This window comes from Fundulus heteroclitus, unplaced genomic scaffold, assembly GCF_011125445.2.
Source record: "Fundulus heteroclitus isolate FHET01 unplaced genomic scaffold, MU-UCD_Fhet_4.1 scaffold_50, whole genome shotgun sequence".
NCBI lineage: Eukaryota > Metazoa > Chordata > Actinopteri > Cyprinodontiformes > Fundulidae > Fundulus > Fundulus heteroclitus.
Genome location: NW_023396923.1, coordinates 36,686 through 58,572, shown reverse-complemented (window position 1 = coordinate 58,572; position 21,887 = coordinate 36,686). Strand labels below are relative to the sequence as shown.

At 42.6% G+C, this 21,887-nt stretch overlaps 1 protein-coding gene across 3 annotated transcripts in view; it reads right to left on the bottom strand.

The window, feature by feature from the left end:
• Positions 1 to 2,519: 2,519 nt before the first annotated feature.
• scaf11 (SR-related CTD-associated factor 11) overlaps positions 2,520 to 21,887 on the bottom strand; it is a 40,573-nt gene continuing 21,205 nt past the window's right edge. The window contains exons 8-15 of one of the 3 annotated variants that reach the window (XM_012851622.3): positions 20,380 to 20,450; positions 20,179 to 20,304; positions 18,730 to 18,821; positions 14,432 to 16,957; positions 10,298 to 10,641; positions 10,007 to 10,180; positions 9,807 to 9,926; positions 2,520 to 3,567 (exon numbers count right to left, since the gene is read on the bottom strand). In XM_012851622.3, the coding sequence (XP_012707076.2) occupies positions 3,472 to 3,567; positions 9,807 to 9,926; positions 10,007 to 10,180; positions 10,298 to 10,641; positions 14,432 to 16,957; positions 18,730 to 18,821; positions 20,179 to 20,304; positions 20,380 to 20,450 (3,549 nt within the window). In that variant the 3' untranslated portion in view covers positions 2,520 to 3,471. The remainder of the gene's footprint in view (positions 3,568 to 9,806; positions 9,927 to 10,006; positions 10,181 to 10,297; positions 10,642 to 14,431; positions 16,958 to 18,729; positions 18,822 to 20,178; positions 20,305 to 20,379; positions 20,451 to 21,887) is intronic. The other 2 variants (XM_012851624.3, XM_021310085.2) reach the window with 2 other exon arrangements.

The window sequence follows — 21,887 nt, the reverse complement described above, 5'->3', positions numbered from 1 at the left end:
CCACGCTAACGCTAGTTTCATCGGCTGAAGCCGCCATGTTCTTTAGACTGAACTGTCGCGCTTCCCGTTGCGTCACACCTCAACCCGCCTCAAAGCCAACGCTGATTGGACGTTCGTTTGGTGAACGGCTCCAAATTTTCTTCAACGGAGAGTAGCCAGACTGATCTGCGAGTGAAACCTTGAAAGCTCGCGAGATCAGGATGGTCTCACGAGGCTAGGTAGAAACAGGCCTACAATCAGACTTCCTAAGAAACATCCAAAACTGAATGTTAGACACATAGCTCTCAACTCTCACGCATTGACCGTGTGACACACGCATTTCACTAACTTCACACGCTCACACGCAACACATGGCATTTCTCACGCATAAAAATCACAAAGCCCCTCTGGTCTGCGGACGACAAAACTCTGCCTTCTGCTGAGCTGTTTGGGCTTCTTTCACAGCTTGTGGCCATCAGTAATTCCTGCTGCAGTTCGTGTTAACAGAGCAGCAGGAAGAGTAATCATAGTTATGAATAATCTTAGTCTTAACAGTGGTGAAAGTAAGCCGGTAAGGTCCTGTACCGCGTACACAGGAGGAGAGGGGGCGGAGCTGCTGCCAGATGACCGGTTCATTCAGAACCAGTAATGGCTGCACACTGGATAATAAAACAGTTCTGCTATCCAGATGCAGTTTAAAACGCCACTTAGTCTGTTTATAAGTTTCGTTTTTATTAGTTCTGCATTTTTTAACTACATGCACCGTATTTCTGTGCCTCCGCGCTTGCTCCTCTCCCTCCCCTCCTTTCCCTCGGACTCGGAGCAGGTGCTTTCTGGGCGTCAGTGCGCCCAGAGCGCACTGACGAGAGCAATAGAGATTTGTCTGGTCAGCGCGGCGACTGACTGAGAAACCTGCCGCTGTGAAAGGTGATGAGAATGTTATAAACTGTAACAGTCTAGAAGTGCATTGAGCTGAAAGGAGGGAGACATCAGCAGCTGGATCGTGCGTAAAGACGCAGCGGGAACCTCTGTGTGCTTCAGTGTTGCTGCTGAGGGGATCATAAAGGCTTGATGAAACTCAGCCTGATTCACCAATCAGGTTATAGATTTACAATGATAAGCAACCCATAGATGAATGTGTAACAGTGTAATAATTCGGTCAATAACTTAAAACTACTTATTTTAATCAGTATTATTTGAACAATTGTGTATTATTTATGTTTTAATCCATTAACTGAACAATAAAGTATTAATACGTCTCTTTCTCTTTTTAACACAAGTAATACATGTCTACTTCATTGTCTGGTGGGATAAAAATGAGATGGAGTTGACTACACCGGCTCTTCCAGGGTCAGGTTAGCCACGCCCCCAAACAAGCCCCGCCCCCAAATTAGCATAATCTCACTCCTAACTTTTGATAAAAGTTGAGAGGTCTGGTTAGACATGAAGAAAAGGTTTGCTTTAGAACAAGATTTCTCCTAAATATAACCTATGACTCATTTAGTATGTCTAAATAGTAAGTATGTCTAAATATGTCATTTAGACATACTTATTTCAAACCAAAAACGTTTTCTGGATGTCCAAACAAAATATCTGGATGTCCAAACAGTTCCATATCTAGACGTTTACAAGTCTAGATATGGAACTGTTTTAACAGAACAAAAAACAGAGCAAGAGTCAAACTCAAAATCTTTCAACGTGCATTTCTACATTTTTCTGTGGTGACAAGAAGCCATCTATGTAATGATTAACACCAAAACCCTTAAACATCTCTTGCTTTTAATGTATCTTTTGTGATGTAACTATGCTGGGGCATACTTGGCTGGGTCTCTCGTAATTATCTCAGCCTGGTTACATGAAAGCTAAAGAAAACAAAACTAAACAGTGAAGTTTTAATCATATTCAGGTTCCAGAGTGGTAAGCGTTCTTTATAAACTTTTTTTAAGTCATAGGCTCTGATGCTGCATCCCCAACACAATTGTACTCTGCTCCGTCTCTTCTTGTAGACGGCTTCAGCTGTACCTCCAATCCTTTCACATCCAAGGCAATTATCCCATTAAGAGCACCAGTGTTCAGTTTGTGATCAAACACTAAAGGAAGCGGCCCACCTCTACAGGTGGTACAGGTTTAGGCAGATACAAACTGGAAAAAGTGCTAAGAAATTGCTTGGCCCTGCACTATGGAGAACTCATCCTACTTGCAAGTTGGCCGAACTAGGGGGATTTGCTCCATTTTATGAGACGAAACTTCAAATGACCATGTTCATGATTAGATGTACAACTCCTCCATCTTCCTGACAATCCCTTCCCCACAATTCCTGCCAACGATGCACTAATCTCTGGTTTTTCTACCAGGTTTCCTTCCTGCCAAACAAGCTTCCGTTAATGTGCTGGGATAAAGCAATGACCTTTAGGTCTTTAGCCTCCTCGTAGAGGGCATCAGTGACTGTCTGCTGGACCATTGGGTTAAGGCTATCCGTCTTATGTTAAACTAAAAAAACAACAGATATTAAAGCCAACACAACATACAAGGCAGGAAAATAAGATGAAATCAACTTTATTAGATCTTTAATTTTCAAGGAGAAAAGATCCAACTTTAAATGGTGACCAATCCAGGAGCTAATTAGACATGTTACGTGAAATCCTTGCTGTCTTTAATCATCGCTGCCCAATAATCACGTTTCCATTCAGACAATTTAACATTTTTTTTTTACACAGAGAAATAAACCTCACCCAAACTGAAATGAGCATTAAGCATTTCCACTAATCCAGGAGCATTACCCCCACCCTGTGGCTCAGAGCTGTTTATACCCCCCCGCACCACCTGATCGGTAGGAAGCCTCTGACAAACACAGCACAGCAGGAAGCATCTAGTTTATTTCACTACTTTCCAGATACTTTGCACAGCTCACGTACACACATTGATATTACACATTCACCTCGGAACCTCACGCTCACTTCTGATTGGGCATCTGACTTTGTATCCAATCAGAGTCCTGATTACAATCACAGCCCTCAGATTGAAGGCCCTCATTGGGCCACAGAGTATTAAAGACAAAAGCCCTTTTTAAGTCGGCTTTCATGTGAAATATTACATAATTCTTTTTAAAAGGAACATTGATGATATTGAATCAAGCTGTGAAATTAGGATGCTCTTCACAACACACTCTTCAAAGAGAGCATCTTCACGAATCTCTCAAAGATATGCTGCTCTCTCTACAGCAGCTCCCCAAGTCCCATTATCTAAGCAAAATAAAGGGCTCTTGCATTACAATTTGTGATCAGGTCATTCTTTTCTAACAAAATATGAAAATCTATAGAAAACAAAATTTCAATAAAAGGTATATTTATCACAAAGAAAGGAAAATGCTGGCTCTCCGTCATCTTTCAGGTTGGAGGCCAAATTCCAGCAGGAGGAAATTGCACTTGATCAGATCAGCAGAACAGGTCTGAGGGAAACTGCCGCCCCCGGGAGCAACAGATCAGCGGAGGTTCATTTCTTTCGTGCGTGTTTGTATTTGTCCACGTAGGCCTTCACCAGGTTGGCCACCTTGCTGGAATTCACCTCTCCGCTCTTGCTGTTACAGACCTGGGGAGGAGAAAGAAAATTCAATTGTATTTTCTGAATACTACCCTCTAGCTAATAAACCAAACAAAAACTGTATGATTTAGGCTTGTTCTTTTGGAGTGGATTTCTCCACGTTAACCCTTGAATAACCTAAAATGCTGCTGCTTGCAAAGAGAATCAAAGTATCCTCACAGCATGATGCTACCACCAGGTTTCACAGTAGGGATCCAATCCAATTTTATATATAAAGCACTTTAAAACACACAGAGACCAAAGTGCTGTACAAAAAACAAATATAAACACCATAGAAATCAGTAATATTGATAAAAACAATATAGGAAAATAAACAGAAAAAAACTGGCATAAAAATCAACAAACCCCAACATCCTGTTGAATATTAAAAGCCAATGTAAAAAGATGAGTCTTTAAAAGAGATTTAAAAATGGTCAAAGAGGAAGCATGTGGTTAATCATTCCAGAGTTTGGGACCGGCTACAGAGAAAGCTTGGTCCTCTGTGATTGGTTGTCGGCACAGACAAGAGTAAAAGGTCAGCTGACCAGAGAGAACGGTGCGGTACATAATGATGTAGGAAATCAGAGATGTAGGATGGGGTAAGGCCATTTAAAGATTTGAAAATAAATAAAATCATTTTAAAATGAATCCTAAAACTAACCAGTGAAGTGAGCTTAACACGGGGAGATAGTCTCAACTTCCGTGTCTTAGTTAAAAGTCGTGCAGCAGCATTCTGAACCACCTGCAGACGTGCAATTAAAGATCCACTAACACCAAAATAAAGTGCTTTACAGTAGTCCAGCCAAGTGGTCACAAAGGCGTGGATCGCTGTCTCAAAGTGTGCTTTGCTCAGCATGGACTTTATTTTGGCCAACTGCTGAAGCTGAAAAAAACCTGGATTTGACAACAGCTTTGATCTGGCTATTGAAGGTAAGGTGTTATTCATCTGAAAACCCAGGTTTGTCGCCATCGGCTTTATAAACTGACTATAATCCAGGTCTAAAGGCAGACTCTCTGATGAACCACCAAAAACCATCACCTGTCTTTTTTTATTTATTTATTAAAACTTAAAAAGATCAAAGCCATCCACGCCTTCAAGTCACCAAGAAGTTTCAACAGAGATCTGACAGTCTGTTTTTTTGCCTCAATGGCACATAGATCTGGATATCATCTGCATAGAAAAAATGAAAGGAGACACCGTGCTTCCAAAGGATGGATCCAAGTGTGAGCAGATAGAGAGTAAAAAGAAGGGGGCCTAAAACTGAACCCTGAGGAACTCCATATGAAAGAGGAGCAGTGGAGGACACAGTATTTCCCAGACTGACACTAAAGGTACGATGACTCCGGTAGGACCTGAACCACTCCAGTGCTGTTCCTCGGATGCCCGCCCACTGCTCCAAACGGAATAAAACTATTTTGTGATCACAGGTATGAGAAGTTAGTTTCCCACCACACATTGTGTTCTGCATATAGGCCAACAAGTTGATTTTGGTCCCATCTGCCTAGACAGCCATTGGTTCCCTTTCTTATAGACGTTACTTGCTGCAAACAGGACTTCTTATGGGTTGCTGTACTAGCTGTTTACTCCATCCACTTTTCCACAACTAGTCAAGTCGACAGATTCCTCCACTTGAGCTGTGGACCTCTACAGCTCCTCCACAGTTACCATGGGCCTTCTCTGTCATTCATGGTCTCCTTGTTGGCCTGTCAGTTTGGGTGGATGTCCATGTCTTGGTGGGTCTGAAGTGCGGTCATCCTCCCTCCATTGAGACGATGGATTGAAAAGAGCTCTGTGTGAAATTCACAGCTTGGGAGTTTGTTTTTTAGAAAATAACCCTGCTATAAAGTTCCCTACAATTTTCTCCCTGATCTGTCTGCTATGTTCCTTAGTCTTCATGATGCTGTTCCCTCACCAATAATCTCCACCAAACCTCTCAGGCCTTTGCAAAACAGATGGATCATCCATCCATCCATCCATCCATCCATCCATTATCTTCAGATAGTGTCGCACACATGACAGGAACAACATTGGAACAACTGGAGTTCATGATTTCAGACCTTAGCAGAGGAGATACTGATGGGGTTAATAACCTGTGCCAATCTACTATAGAGGCTTATTTTCAGATGCTTGGACTCATTCTGGTTTCATTCGTTTTAGACTTGATATAACTTTAAAGTTGACCTCATCGTCTGACCCAAAATTTGCTACACATCTGTATTCAGATGCAGACTCATTGTGTTTTATGTAAACAAGTTTCTAACCTGATTTGTCATAACAGTTATCTAACCCAAGACTTTTCTGCATAAATATATATAAATGCATTTATCTGATTAGACACTTAATGAGCTTCGTGTGTTTTGTGTAGAGCATCATTTAGTGTCAGATAGCTAAACGATATGGACCAAAAATAATATCTCTATATTTGACCCAATCTGTATAATCTGATTGAATTTGACTTTGTAAAGTGCCTTGAGATGACATGCTTCATGAATTGGTGCTATATAAATAAAATTGAATTGAATTGAATATTTTTAGGCTGAACGTCGATATACAATATTTATCTCGACGTGTTTTTCTTTTCTCAAGGTAATAACAAAAAGGCACCTCTGAATAAACGCTTTCCCCCAAATGTGGGGATCAAAATGCTAAATCTCTAATATTTCCTTGAAGAAAAAAGAAGAATTTTAACACTTAAAACTGAGAGTTGAGACCAGCCACAGGGAGAGTCAACTGGTGCACCTGTTTCTACACGCACATAGAAGAGTTGCAATATATCTATAACTAAATATACACACATAGCTGGACATTTATTGGAATATGTGTTGTTGCCTTCAGTAAATATTTTGCAGCGGTTTGATTTTGTTTTAACAACAGCAGGGATGGGGTCAGAATCCTACAGCTTTACAGTAGTTGCTGATCTCATCTGCTCGTCTCCAGATAAGTTGAATGTGAAACTCAACCTGACTGCCTGTGATAAAAAGATTCAGAGATTGGTCAACTTCATTAAAAATCCCACTAGAGAAGCTTGGATTTGTCAGCAAAAATCACAACTGGAGACTAAAAAGTATTCACAGGTACAGATGACGTTGCAATGACAGAACGCTGCAAAACCTGAGCTCTCAATAGCTGAGATGAGGATGGAAAAAGTTCAATCAGATTTTCAATCTGACTGCACGTGTGATCAGGAAGGCTGCATCTCAAAAGGAGGGAGCCCCTACCTGCCAGGTAAAATCCCTGCATACCTGCTGGCAGCAGCCTCAATCCATCATGAGACTGACTCAGAGGACAGGTATGCAGTTTGTAATGCAGAACCAAGAGTAGAGGCGATTTTTCCAAAACAGAAGTACATAGCTTCCAAATGCAAACCCAGGGTACTTCCACAGAGCCTCGGGCAGGTGGTGCAGGCCACACTGTTCACAGCAGTGCCCTGCACCACCCTGCTGCACTGGACAACCACAAAGACTACCAGGTGCAGCACTCAGTGGGCAGATTGGAGGAAAGAACACCCATCCAAACTGACTCACTCCACCCCCCATCCTGGTGTCCAAATAATCCCTGTCTCAACATATTCAATATTAAATAGTGAATTATTCATGATGCAGATTTCAGTAATCTATATAAACTGACCCATTCTCATCTGTCTAAACCATGGGTTAAAGCAAAAATAATCAGTTTGACTGACATTTTTTTCGAGTCGGCCCATATATTCCCGGGACCATGGACATCATGCCACATTAGTTTCCTCTCTTGCTTATTGTGCAAAGTCAACTTTAACCAGATCTGGTAGTTTACAATATGCAATGACCATTCCTGTCTCTGTCCCACCTTTCAGCTTCAGAGCCTTGGTGTCATCCTGGACAGCCTCTAATAATCTCCTTCACTTCCCACATCCAGAACATCACCTGGTTAACTTTCATCTCGGCAGCATCAAGTTCTTCCTTCAAACTTTAGCCAAACTGGTCCACAGTCCACTTCACAGTTTCAGCTCCCTTCCCTCCCTTCCCTCCATAAACCTCCATAAACTACAACTAGTGCAAAAGACAGCAGCTTGCATCATCACATCATCTACTTCACACCTGTAAATTAAGTCCACTGGCTCCCTGTCACATTTAGTATAAATTAATCCTATGAACATACAAGGTCAACCACAACCTGGACAATGCAGGACATAAACACTACGATGTCATACATTTTAGTTTAACACAGATCACACATTACAATAATCACTCTCTGCTTTGCCCGTTATTGCTCAACAATTAATGATCACAGCTCATGAGTTTATAAAAAGGCATTATTTAGCTTTTTTGAAGTTTAATAAAACTGTTAAATCCTAGCCCAGTGACTGGAGACTGGAGCCCACAACCCCCACGACCCTGTGTGACGTCGAGCTGCGTTTCCCCATCAGATACGGCTTGACGTCACACCTGTAGGGAAAAGCCGGTATAGAAAATCCATGAAGGGTGAGATGTTAAATTTTTAAGAAGTTTAATAAAATTGCTCAAGGTTTATCAGAAAAAACATAACTTGCTTTTAAATATGAATATTTTAATTAGCAAAATGTTAATGTATTTCGTAAAGTTAAATATTGTTGAAGGTAATCTTGGCTGCAGTACCGTCTGTCTGGCAGGTGTTTTTGGGTCGGAGTAAAATGAGTCATAAAAGCTCTCTGAGAATCACCTCTGGCCTCACCCAGTTAGAACCCGCTCTCCAGTCCATGTTGTAGCTGCAGTTTATTTTTTTGATGTAGTTTCCTCAATAATCAAAATCTTTGTCATTTTATTAAGAGTGTCCCGGTGCACAGCGGCTCATTAGATGAACGCTGTTTATTGACTGATAGCCGCTCTGACTGCAGCTCTGCCTTTTTTGGTTCAGAAAAGCACAGGAGAAATTATTTATTCTATTTTATTACTTTTTCCAATGTGGACCCAGTCAAATGTGGGACATTGTTTCACATTCAGACCCTTCCTCAAAAAAAAATAAAAAGCGCTGAATTAGCCTGAGCTAACGCTTTACTCTTGGAGTTTTAAAACATATCAGTGAATAATGAGGAGGTCCCTGGTTAGTCGCTGCGTTTATCAGCCAAACTGCTGGAAGCCAGTGAATAAACGCTGACAGGTGACATGGCCACAGGTGGAAATAATTCATTAATTAACTCCAGGAGCAGCAGACTGCTGACCGATGGAAGTTGTTGTCAGATGGTCAATCCGTTCCACTTCCTGACCTGCTGGTTTGCATAAATGACCATAAATTGATCACCGCTACTGTCATTCATGCATCTGTGGCCAGTTTGAGATGTTCTTCCAAAAGTTATGATTGAACACCAATAAAGCTCAGATTGGCAGATGTCCGCTTTGCAAAGACGCGCCATACTCTCTTTCTGATTGGCTAATGTTCCGGTTCTGCCAGGTTTCATTGGTTGAGAGCAGCTTCAGATTAAAACCTTGAATAAAAAGTGTAGACGGAACAATTTGCGCTCATTTTCCAAATGACGGAAATCCGTCGCAGCGACGGAAAACTTTAACCCCTGATCTAAACTGTCACACTTGTTCCATCAGCAGCGCACGGTCACTCCTGTCTCCTGCCTGCGGGTGCACACCTGACCCAAATAAAGAGCTGCTGCTGGAAGCTTTTAAGACTGCTGACATGTGGAGAAGAGCCAGAAGAAAACATGCAACCTTCTTCATAGACTAGATAAACACAGAAGCCCTGTTCTGAGGAACTTTCTCAGGAAGACAGAAGAAAAATGAAATGCTGAACGGTGCTACACACCAAGCTAGCAGTAACACCACCTTTCAGCTGCGCACTGCCTCACGCCACGCACAGCTCTGAACCGTTGGCTTTTTTACAGAAAATACTGGCAGACTGGCAGTTTTCTGGAGATAAACCCTACAAAGGGTTTAAAATGAATGGAAGTGAAAGCACGGCCCACAGTATTTAAAACAAAGATGTGTGTGTGTACTGGTACTTGCAGCTAAGTGAGAATTTTTTTGCTCATTTTACTAGTAAAGTGAGGACCTTTTTTGGTCCTCATTTTTTTGAACTGGGGTTGGGTATAGGACTAAGGTGTCAATTAGGTTTAGGGTGGGATTAGGCATATACTGGTAAAGGTTAAGTTAGGGTCAGGGTAAGGCCATAAAAAGGGTTGAAAATTAATGGAAGTCAAGGCACGGTCCTCCCGTATTTAAAAAAGTGTGTGTGTGTGTGTGTGTGTGTGTGTGTGTGTGTGTGTGTGTGTGTGTGTGTGTACCTTCTCTACTGCTTTGCGGACAATCTCCTTGTACTCCTCCTTTGTGATTTCCTTCTTTTGATAAAATGGTTTGATGGCTGTCTTCACTTCATTTATAGCTTTCTCTTGGATCTGTTGTTTCTGCAGCACAAAGAGAAAAAACATGATTGCTTAAAGAGAACTAAAATAACCCATACTGGTATATGGTTGGTGTTTGAAACCTTTTCTTTTTTGGAGCTATCAGCCTGAGCCTTGCTGTGCTGGCTGGACTGAGTTGTAGAGGACGGCATCACCTGACTGGGTGCTGGAGGAACCTGGGACACTGTTGCCACGGCCACTTTTGCTGGCGTGGGGAGAAGGGATGATTTGCCGTAGCCTACGACTGCGCTCACCATCTAGAGTGATGGAGAGATGAGGATTGCTTGACTATTGTTTTACTCTGATAAACGCAACTTGCTACTGAAGCTGATCAGACTGACAGTGAAGTCATCTAGTTTCTACTTCTACTGTACCTGAGCTGTGTGTCCCTCAGGTTGTGCTGCAGCTGCTATAGTCTGGTTCCCAGCCTGCATGGGAGGGGGTGGCGGAGGAGGCGGCGGGAGGCCCTGGGTGGCCACAGTAGGCACCTGAAGCAGTGTCACTGCAGGGTGGAGGTGCATGGGGACCTGAGGGGGCATGGCGTAGGGGGCTGCGGGCTGCAAGCTGACTGGCAGGGGTCCCTGCAGGCGCTGCATGGGATACTGATGGTGAAGAAGGCTGAGCTGAGGAGGAGGAGGAGGAGGAAGCACGTTCAACACGGCAACTGCCGCATTCCCAGGGACCACCTGAGGAGGAGGAGGATCACTCTTTGGTGGATCTAAAAAGCACACAAAAAAAGATCATAATTTTAGAGCAAATCCAAGTATTTAAACTAGGGCTGTCAAACGATTTAAAATTATGCGATTAATTGCGATTAAAATTTGTATAGTTAACTTGAAATTAATTGCAAATTAATCACATATTTAATCTTTTTATTTCTGAAATTGCATTTTAATATGCAATTTTGCAACACTGGTAAAAAACATGCTTGTACAAAAAACATTTTTTATTTTCAAGCACTTTTCAGAATTGGAATGAAAACATCCTAGTGCCATAAAATGTTTAACTCTGGCCAATAATGTCTAAAACACTTATCATAACGCCCTGATGTTTACACAATGTGTAAATAAATAAACATTTCATGCCGAAATATTTTTTTGCCTCTTAAACAAAGATAGACCTGGTATTAAGCATTTACATATAAAGTAATACTAATCTGACATTTTAGAGACAAAACAGACAACAAATTAATAAGCATTAAAGTACATAGTAAGTTTCTGCAATGTTATCAGCATGTTAAAAACTCATCTTCAGAACCAATATCTGCTCAAAATGGTGATCTGCACCACGTAATCTACTTTCAGCAGTTATCACCAGTTATTGCAGCGTAAACTGCAGAAAATACGATCAGAGTTGCTCTTCCTGCCTTTACTTCCTCGGCTCTCATGTCAGTCTAGAGGAGGATGCGCTGCAGCGCGTTATGAGGCGGAGGGATATTTACTCACTGTGTCTGTAGTGTGGTAGCGTTACTTATTTTAGAGCCCAAATAAGCGATTTCACTCTCAGAAACAAGCCCAAAAAAACTGCAACCTGCAACTCATGAAATTTACAAGCGACTTTAGAATAAAGAAGCCCAAAGTTGCATGAAATAAGCGGACTTGTTGATTTTTGTTTTGCTACAATCCCTAGCATTATGGGAACTAGAGAAAGTGCAGAGGGTAAAAAAAAACAAAACAAAAAAACACAGTCCGGAGAGCGCTGCCGTGAAAAAAAGCATTAACTAGCGTTAAAAAAATATCGGTGTTATGGTCTAACAAAGTTAATGCGTTAAAACTGACAGCCCTAATTTAAACTTCTTGGGTTAAATGACAGGCATCCAGAGCCCAAAACATATCCACAGCTACTGTCAGAGATTATGTCTTCCCTACTCTTTTTAGATCTGTATTTCAGTGCCAGTTTTTAACAATCATGGTAGATATCAGTGGCGGCTGGTCCCCGGAAAAGTCAAAATATATATAGATTTTAAAAGTATTATTAATGTCAGTTTTTACTTAATAGTACGTGGCTACATGTAACAAGAATTATTAAAACACTTCTACCAATTGACTCTCATTTAACAGTGCATTTCCACCGACAGAACGTATAATTTCTCTTCTTCTACACTTGTGGGGCTATCACTCAAGGAGCCCCACAAGTGTAGCGAAATAACCAATAGTATACTGTTGCTAGGGAAGATTTATAAATATTTGGCCAATCAGCATCGCCAAAATGAATGGCTTTGGGGCTCCTGGAGTCTTTGCCCCTGCTACACAGTGATGGGTGTATAGACCAGTTCACGCGTGACGTCACGAGCTACATCCAGGTCACAGTGGTAGGCAAAAACAGTACTGTTTTCACTTACCAGCGTGGCAAAACGGGTGAATTAGAGCGTACTTTTAGTTTATTTTTGGAATCTAAACAATGCCTACGACTTGTGGTGCTCCCGGTTGCACACAGAGGCATTCCAAATCGTCAGATGTACGTTTCTTTCGTTTACCGAAGAAAGAAGAAAGAAATGGATAATTTCAATAAAAAGGATGCAGGCAGACAATCCCAATGGACTGTGGGAGCCATCATACCACTTCATCTCCGGTAAATACAACTTAATTTTGCACCAGTCATTGTTCTACTTAAATCATTATATAAATAAAAAATTAAGATATACATTTAAGTCAAGATGTAAACGTTCGTTTCGTAATAATATACATACATGTACAATGTATGCAAACCCTCGAGCATGAGTCTGTGTAAAGGATTAATAACACAAAAACACCAAAATAATCCTTTGTGAACAATGTTTTTTTTATTAATGAAATGCTTATTGTGGAATCGTAGTAATTTTCCGACTTTTAATTTAATGCATGTACTGGGTTAGGCAGGGAAATCTATTGGTCAGCCCCACCAAGATTTTTTTTCACCAGCCGCCACTGGTAGATATCCTTCTGCTCTGCTAGCAAAACTCTATAATCACGTATAGATCGTTACATTACACTACATTCTAAGTGTACACATTTTTCAAATCAAATTCTAGACTTTAACTGAACAGCTTTCCTTCCATTTATTTTAAAATAGGAAAAACAAAGAGTTCACTATGAATTCATTTTATGAAATATTACTTACTGTCACCTCGAAGGAAGGAGAAATACTGAATGACGAGGAACCTTGGTAGCTGTATGCGCCGTGGGTTTATTGAAGTAAACAATATTTAGACACATTTAATGCTAAAAGAAATAAAGTCTTTAAAGATATCCAACCTTAATGATCATGGCTAAGAATCAAAACGTTGAGCTGCTCACGGAAATGTAAAACTAAGGTCACACAGAAAGTACAACCAAAAGCATGGAGCTTTAGTGACCCTCCTCAGCCAGTCAGGCACAGGAAAAAGTTTTGTTTTGAGCAAATGTTTGCCTTTAGCGCAGATGACCTGGAAGCTGGAGGATGCCAATAAGCTCTGATGGCAACTTTGCTGGCGCTGCAACCTCAGCAAAGCAGCTTCAAAAATGTCCTTCTGATGTTTGAGGATTTAAAAAGGTCAATAATGTTCCTCCATCTGTAATAGTAAAGTAGTTAACGTGCTAGAAGGCATAACCTAACGTCAGCTGTTTTAAATATTAGCAACTGTCGTGCCCAAATTTCTCCATTATAGAACAATAAAGATTTCTATTTCTAACTAACTGATAGACCCAGAAGCCTTGCGGTATCAAATGGAAGGATACGAGAGGAGGACATGTGAAGGTAAGGTAACGCTACCTAACGCTAATGCTACCTAATAATAATAACACAACAATAATAATAATAACAATAATAGAGCTCAGTGCTAAATGTAGCAACAATTTCACATAGCAATTACCAATGGAAAAGCTGAAAAAAACGAGTTGAACCCTAGTGAATCACTATGAGTTGGTAGTAGTGAGAAAGGGCCGTTCGAAATCAGGCAGCCACTGGCAACCTGCTCTGCTGACTGTGCCTGATCAAAGAAAAGATATTAACTGGAGAAGGCTGCTGAAGAAAATGTTTGCATGATCCGTGTTCAGACAGTAAACATTTTTATATGGTTAAAATATCTAACCTGACCCTAGCCAGATGGATTTCGTTCCGCTTAGCTCCGCCTAGCTCCACTCACATCCATCTGGGACATCTCCCATAGAGTGATTTCTCCAACCAATTTTATTGTCCAGCCAATCAGGACGCAGGGCTGGAGTTTCATAGATGTGACGTAGTGGAGAAGCAACCATGACTTGAATAAATGGGGGACTAACAGGGTGTCATGCTGAGGAGGTCATGCATTTGAACCAGGTGAGCTGGAGCAGAGACACAGGACAAAATGGACAGTGGAGCAGGATTAAGAACTACCGACTAAAGGCGCAAACTGAGTTGTTTGGGTGAAGAATTTGCTAAAACCCAAGCATGGATCTTTGACTTCTCATTTAATCTAGCTGTAGATGTGTTTTTGTTTTTTGTCTTTTTCAAAGAGACAATATATTAGAAGATCGCCTTTCAAAATGTAGAACAGAAAGTGTGAAAGGAACCTGCTGTTGCTGGTGGCTGCTGCTCCTCCTCTTGTCTGTTCCAGCTGCCAGCTCCCCCTCTCTCCCTTTTGGAGTAATAATCCTGCACATCTGCAGGCAGCGTCCTCCTCACAGCCCAGCTGGATGCTGAGGACCAGCCTGACCGGTCAATCATGGAGTCTCCCGCCTCTGGCTCTTTCTTCCGACTGCCGCCCCGGTTTTCATTGAAGCGGCTGTATGAGTCGTTCCCTGAATTGTTGCCTGTACCTGAGAAATGATTTCTGGGCTGCCAACGGGTGTCAGATGTTTCCTCCTGTTGGCCGTAGAAGCTGTGGTTACCACTGCCCCGTCCTGTACCCCGACCAAGGTCAAATCCTCCACGATCTCCCCGTCCACGTGATTCTCCCTCTTCTCGACCCCCTCTGCGCTGGTCTTCCCACTTTGAACCACTGAAGCCCGAGTCCCGGTTCCTCTCTTCGCCGTCACCCCGAGTCTTTTCTGTGACCCAGTCAGGATTCTCTGACCAGGTGGGTTTGTCGTGAGAGCTCTCTTGAGACACACCATTTTCAAAGCGGCCAGCCCCTCCTTGGTATCTTCGTCCCTCATAACCAGAGCCAGAGCCACCCCCACCCCCATGCCCAGACTTCCAGCCTCCTCTACGGTCCTTCCTCTGTGGAGACTCCTCTCTGGACGTTGGCCGTTCAGAACTATGCCCTCGCCTGTGAGACCTCGTCCTTGATCGAGATCTAGATCTCGATCTGGACCGAGACCTTGATCTAGAACGGCTCCTGGATCGCCGCCTTCTCCTTTCACGGCTGCGGTCCCTTCTGGAATAGTCTCGCTCTCCATCCCGGTCCCTGTCTCTGCTGCGAGCTAGGGACGACCGACTCGAGGGCATGTCATCGCGTTCTCTTGACCGTGAGCGTCTAGATGATTCCCTCTTTAAATCCCTTTGAGGTGACCATTTGGAGGATGGAGAGTGGAAGCGAGAGCGCCGCTGCTTGCCATTCTTTCTCTCTTGGCTCCTTTCCCTCTCCCTTTCTTCCTTGGCGCTGGGATTCTTGTTGACTTGGTTTTCGGGAGCAGTAGCAGGTGTTACTACATCAGTAAGGCAATCCTTGTCGCTTGCAAGTTCCAAAAAGGAACTGCTCCCAGGCTCAGTTGCAGGTGAGCTACAATCCATAGGGATGACATTTGTGTCATCCTTGGTTGTGTAATCACAACTGGGTGCAGAGTCATTGCTGGACTTGACATCATCCTTTGGTGTATCATTCTCTTTTCTTATGGCTTCCTCTTTGACCGGAGATCTTTCCTTGGCTGTGACCTCCTCTTTGCCCACAAAGTTCTGCTTTGTTAAAGCGTCTTCTTGAGCCATTGAATCCTCCTTCAATGATGTTTCCTCAATGACTATAGAGCTTTCCTTGACTATGGCTTCCTCTTGGGTCAAAAAATCCTTCTTCATAAAGGCCTCCCCTTGGATGGTAGAGTCCATTAGGACTTCCTCTTTGGCCACAACCTTCTCATTGGGTGTGGGACCTGTCTCAGGTACTGCTACAGAACTTTTTACTCCTGAACTCTCCTGTGATTTGGGCATTTCAACACTGGGCTCCTCAAGTGTGTTTACATCTTCATCAGTTATATTTTGCTCAGATTCTCTTGCAGCTGGTGAATCAGACCATTTCAAGTCTTTACACATTTCATCCTTCAATTCCTTAGAAGATTCTTCTGCTTTTGCTTCCTCTGGTGTCTCAAAAATGCCCATGTTCTCATCCTGCAGCGTGTGCTCGTCACTATGAAGAGACACCTGATCTTCCAGCAGGGAGGTGTCAGAGTCAGGGGGAGATTGTAAAGTCCTTTCATCAAACTCTTTTCCTGCACTGGATCCAGGGCTGACTGGCTCTTCTGTTTTGTTGTGCATTTCCTCACAGGTCGAAACCGGGCTGTTCTGAGTCGAGTCAGGAAAACAGGAGAGGTCATTCTTTTCGTCGCCAGATGTCTCTTCTTGTTGCTGTTCACAGGATTCTTCTTGAGTCACCTCATTGTTCTGCTGAACAATGCCTCCTTGCTCATCAGCAGAGCTGCATCCATTTGGCCCTTCGATGCTATTTTCTGTATTAGTCTGCAGCGGATCAAAGTTGTTTGTATCCCCCTCTTGATTAGCTGCACCCTCCTGTTCTTCCTTCTCAACGTTGTCATCTTCATCCCCCTCACTGACTGCTGGGCTGCTGCTGTTTTTTCTTGTGGTTTTCCGTTTGCCACTGGCCTTTCTGTTTGTTACTCTTTTCCCTTTCCTCTTTGTCGGTGCAGGAGAAGGTTTGCTAGGGTGGGAAGATTGGCCGGCCGATGAATTGGAGTCTGACAAACTGGCCTGTGTTGGTGATTTAGGGTCTGATGCAGGAGTCTCTTCTTGACTTTTAGTGTTGCGTCTGGATCTTCTTGAAGGTAGAGACTCTGGCTCTTTGGTGGGAGCTTTAGATGTTGACGATCTGCTGCCCCGCTTCTCTCCTCCTTTAGCACACGAGACAGCGCAGACAACACCCTGAAATACTAAAGGACAGAACACAACAGTTGATCTTTACTGGACAGTAGACAACAGACAGGGAATAGATAAAGAGAGGGCAATTCCTGTTCACCAGGTCTTTCATTTTTAGCATTTGAGGTTCCAAAAAATAAGGGTCAGTGGACACATAAATCCCATAAGGTTATTATATAAGTGTGTACAGTGTCCGAAATTAACTTCCTGAATCACCGGCCAAGTTGGCCGGTAGATGTAAAGAAATCAACCGGCCAGGCATATTTTTTACAGGCCAAAATATTAATCCTGACCAGACCTTAACTTTTATAAAAAATTAAGAGTGAGCTTATGTTAATTTTGGGGTGCGTGGCTGACGGAAGAGTAATCTTTGTTTCCTGACTTAAAAAAAAGAAAATATTGTAGTTGATTATAAAAGACACAATATGAATTATCAGATTCACATCCAGGCGATAAAAAACACTACAGATTATCGTTATTCTATGACTTTCTATCAATGTTGGTCTTATTTGTAAATGAGGCAGAGTTTCACCAAGCCTATACAGTCCAACATTTTCCCCTAAGCTGCAACACTTAAAGCATGCTGGGTTCACGCTGCATCTTTATGCATGATCCAGCTGCTGGATTTTACCCTGGTGCGCTGCGCGGGAGGGATAAACAGTGGGGAAATGCATAAATAAAGACTGTAAAGGGCTCCTTTAGGGAGGAGAGAAGGAATAATGGGTCTGATTTGAAGCCCCCGATGTTACAAGTTCCTTAAAATGACCCTTAAAAGTGTGCACCTAAATTATATGTAACGTAATTTTGCGCATCTGAATTCAAGCGCAAGGAGCCACGCCCACCGAAGCACCGCTGGTTCTGTGTCGTTAAAAACAAGAGCATGAAAAACAGCTACTGACTCTCCTATTGACTTTAATTGGGACATTTTGGTACGAGTGGAAGGACTTTAAACTTAGTGATTCACGTTTTGAAGGCTGGCCGCTGATAAAAGCACCTGTTTCCGAGAGGGGGGGGGGGGGGGGGGGGAAGCACAGAGACAGAGCGCACGTAGTTAAAAAAAAAAATCTGAATAAATAAGAATGAAACTTATACACAGACTAATTGGCGTTTTAGACTGTATCTGGTTAGCAGAACTGTTTTCTGATCCTGCGTGCAGCCATGACTGGTTCTGAATGTGAAAGGAGCTGAAACAGCTCCGTAGTAGGCGGGTTTAGACTGAGCTCTGGATGGACAGAGCTGTGAACGGATCATCCGCAGCCCAGATGGGTTTTGTTATTTTCATGTTATTTTTAGTTTATTTGGTACAAACATTTACTCGCCATGTGGCAGCTAGCCTTCTGAAATTCACTCGCCAAACGGGAAATTTACTCGCATTTGGCGACTGGCGAGTGTTAATTTCGGACCCTGAGTGTGTATAAGAGTGATGGTGTATAAGAGTGATGGATATGATGGAGGCCTGTTGTTTATTCAGGCTGCTACGACAGAGACTGAGACAGTGGGTGCCGATCATTTTGCTCCATTTTGTTACTTGACTTTCAGGTACAAGAAGGAGCCACCTGCTGATACCAGCAAGGGTTTGAAATTGGCCCCAAAATCTGATCAGTGCATTTCCAAATTCGACCCTTTTTCTTTTGGGGGCGTTAAATATATAACAACTGTGAAATACTGCCCCCTTCCTTCAAGGACTGTGATTTCATACATTTGCAAATTGATAAACATGCAATATTAGCTACTAGGGACTTTAAAGCTGAGGTTTGACAAGCAGAAATCAACAGAAGTTACTCACCAAAATTACTCGAGCTAAATGGAGAGTTGGAGGTCAAGGGAGATGAGATGAGTCCAAACGGAGGTGAGTTGTTCCAACCAGGAAAACGGCGCCTGCAAAAAAAAAAACAAAAAAAAAAACATGAGGACCTTAGCATTATTGTGAAAAATGTTTTGGATTTAGCCTGACAAAAATTAATTCCAATTTATGATGTTTTAGAAACCCCAAACCCAACTATACCGTCAGAGTGATTGTTTTTACAGTTTTCTCCACTGTTGGTCTCAGGACATCAGTAAATATAATTAAATTAGAAGATATGATTAAATATGGTTACGGTCTTCAGTCAGGTGTAGAATGGGAGGCAGATCCTTTAGCTATCAGGCTCCTCTCCTGTGCAACCAACTCCCAGTTTTGGTCCGTGAGGCAGACACCCTATCTATTTTTAAGACTAATCTTAAAACTTTCCTTTTTGACAAAGCTTATAGTTAGAGTGGCTCATGTTACCCTGAGCTATCTCTATAGTTGTGCTGTGATAGGCCTAGGCTGCTGGAGGACATCAGGGTCTATTTTTCTCACTCTACTGATTTCTACTGTTCTCCAGTTTTGCATTGTATTACATTGACATGACTGTCGTCATTTCAGCTTTTAACTTTTTGCTCTCTCTCTTTTTCTTCATAGTAGGTACACCTGGTCTGGCGTTCTGTTAACTGTGACAGATGACCGTTCATACTGAGCCCGGTTCTGCCGGAGGTTTTCCTTCCCGTTAATGGGTGGTTTTTCTTCCCACTGTCGCTTCATGCTTGCTCAGTATGAGGGATTGCAGCAAAGCCATGTACAATGCAGATGACTCTTCCTGTGGCTCTACGCTTCCCCAGGAGTGAATGCTGCTTGTCGGGACTTTGATGCAATCAACTGGTTTCCTTATATAGGACATTTTTGACCAATCGGTATAATCTGACCAAATCTGTATAATATGATTGAACTTGATTTTGTAAAGTGTCTTAAGATGACATGTTTCATGATTTGGCGCTATATAAATAAAATTGAATTGAATCAGACTTTTTTATGTCACTGGTGTCCTAAAGAAGCCTATTTCAAAATAGGTATGTATTTTTAAGGGAGGTATCATTTGTTTTGGGGGGGCTTTGAAGGCAGTGATAAGCAATCACAGCGATACAGTTCCATAGAAAAGACTGAAAAGATGTTGCAAATACTTTTTCATCTGACTTTGTAAAGTGCCTCGAGATGACACGTTTCATGAATTGGCGCTATATAAATAAAATTGAATTGAATCTTCACTTTTATTGTGCCATGTTTCACTCATATCGCCCACCCCTAGTGAAGGGGCTTTTCTTCCAGTGAAAGCTGGAAGGATCAAAATGAATCTGAGGAGCCAGAGGCTGTTTGAAGACAGATTGATTCACGTAGGTCAAACAAACTCACAGCAGAGGTGGCCCGAGTTATCATTACCTTGAGGTGCCGTCGGCAAGAATGGGAGCAGCAGAGGAGAGCCAAGGACAACTTTGTGCCTGCAGCTTGCACGGTTTGAATCCAGTGTCATATGGTAGGTGCTCTGCTAACCAAACCGGATCTGCACTGCAGGGCAATAAAAGCAACTGCTAATACGTATGCAACACTAATGTTACAAGCTGACAGGGAGCAGTAACTTACATGTCCTGTGTTGGTGCTGTTATCGGGACACAGGGGGGTGGAGACCACATGCAGCACTCTGTTCCCTTCACCTGGAGAACACGTGGAAGACCAATTACATCAAACCAAGACATTAAAAGCAGAATTGAAACAAGATTTTAATTCAAGGGGAAAAAAAGAAGAAAAAAGAAAGGAGAAAAAAAAACAGGGGAAAAAAGGAAAAAAAGGAAGAAAAAAAAACAGAATTGAAACAAGATTGTCACCAGAGTAAAAGAAACTCTGGAAGGTCAACAATGCAGTAGTGGTGGGAAGAAAAGACGTAAAACTTAAAATAAAGAGATCATGTCAGTATTTTCAACCCTACTTTACATCAATGAAGAATATCTCTATTACCCAGATTCTACTACTGATTGGATAATCCAGCACTGTGGTCTCCAGGGGTCTGTCACAGTCCAGGCAGGGACTCTAATCAAAGTTAACTATTGGCAAGAAACACAGCCAAAGTCCCATTTTTGGAATGAAACACAGGCTCTGCCCAATCTAAACCTTAGCCTTATCATGGGTCTTGCTATCAACAAAAACCCACCTTTGTTTGTCCACCAATGCCATTGTGTGATCAGTGGTATGTAGGGATGTAGCTAACAAAAATCTGTTCAAATGTGTAAGTATGACTTTGGTTAGCAATTAAGCCACTCCGCTCAATGGATATATGGAGCAGTACGGTACACCGTGTCACTACCTGATCGGACCCTTGAGCAGTCTACAAGACTGCCTGACTGTAATGTTGAAACTAGAAGTGCATTCATGTAAAGGCCCCCACATACTCGGGTGTAGTTCACTGCGCAGAGGTCCGCGTGTACTCGAGGCGGGCTCTGCATGGACTCCGCGCATACAGGTACGTGTCACACTATAAACGTCTCGGAGGCAAGAAGTCTTTACAACGAACTGTTCTATATGTGACACCGAGTTGATACACTGAGCTGCTCCAAGCAGGCGGTCGTAAGGACGCGCGGCATCACAGTCGCTCTCTGTTCTCATTGACAGGTGGGAGCCTGCTGGAAAAGAAACAGCTCCAGGTGCTCAGCTACCTAAATCACACATGTTACCATCTGTTCCGCCACTTCGTCCCACAGGCAGAAAGTGTTGTAATGGCAGGAATTTGACACAAGAAATGTAGGCAACAGTGTGCTCAACTATGAAGGGTAAAACGTCCCAAGGAGAGTCAGCGCAGAGTTCACCTAGCTCACAATAATCGCACGGTAGGCCCAAGTATATGGGAGCCTTTAGGCAGCTCGTGCCAGGAGTACGCGCTAGCAACAATAAACCTAGTAAGTTAATTCAATATAATAGTTATGTTTATTTTGGCTTTATGTTAGAAACAGGGCAGTGTAGTCCAACTACTCTGTGCTCCCGACAGAGACGGATAGAGAGCTGTGTACGCGGAGGGGCGGAGTGATATTACACACTTGGAAGAATATTTAGAGCACCTTATGATCCGAAAAATACAGAACTATACAGAACGCTATTAA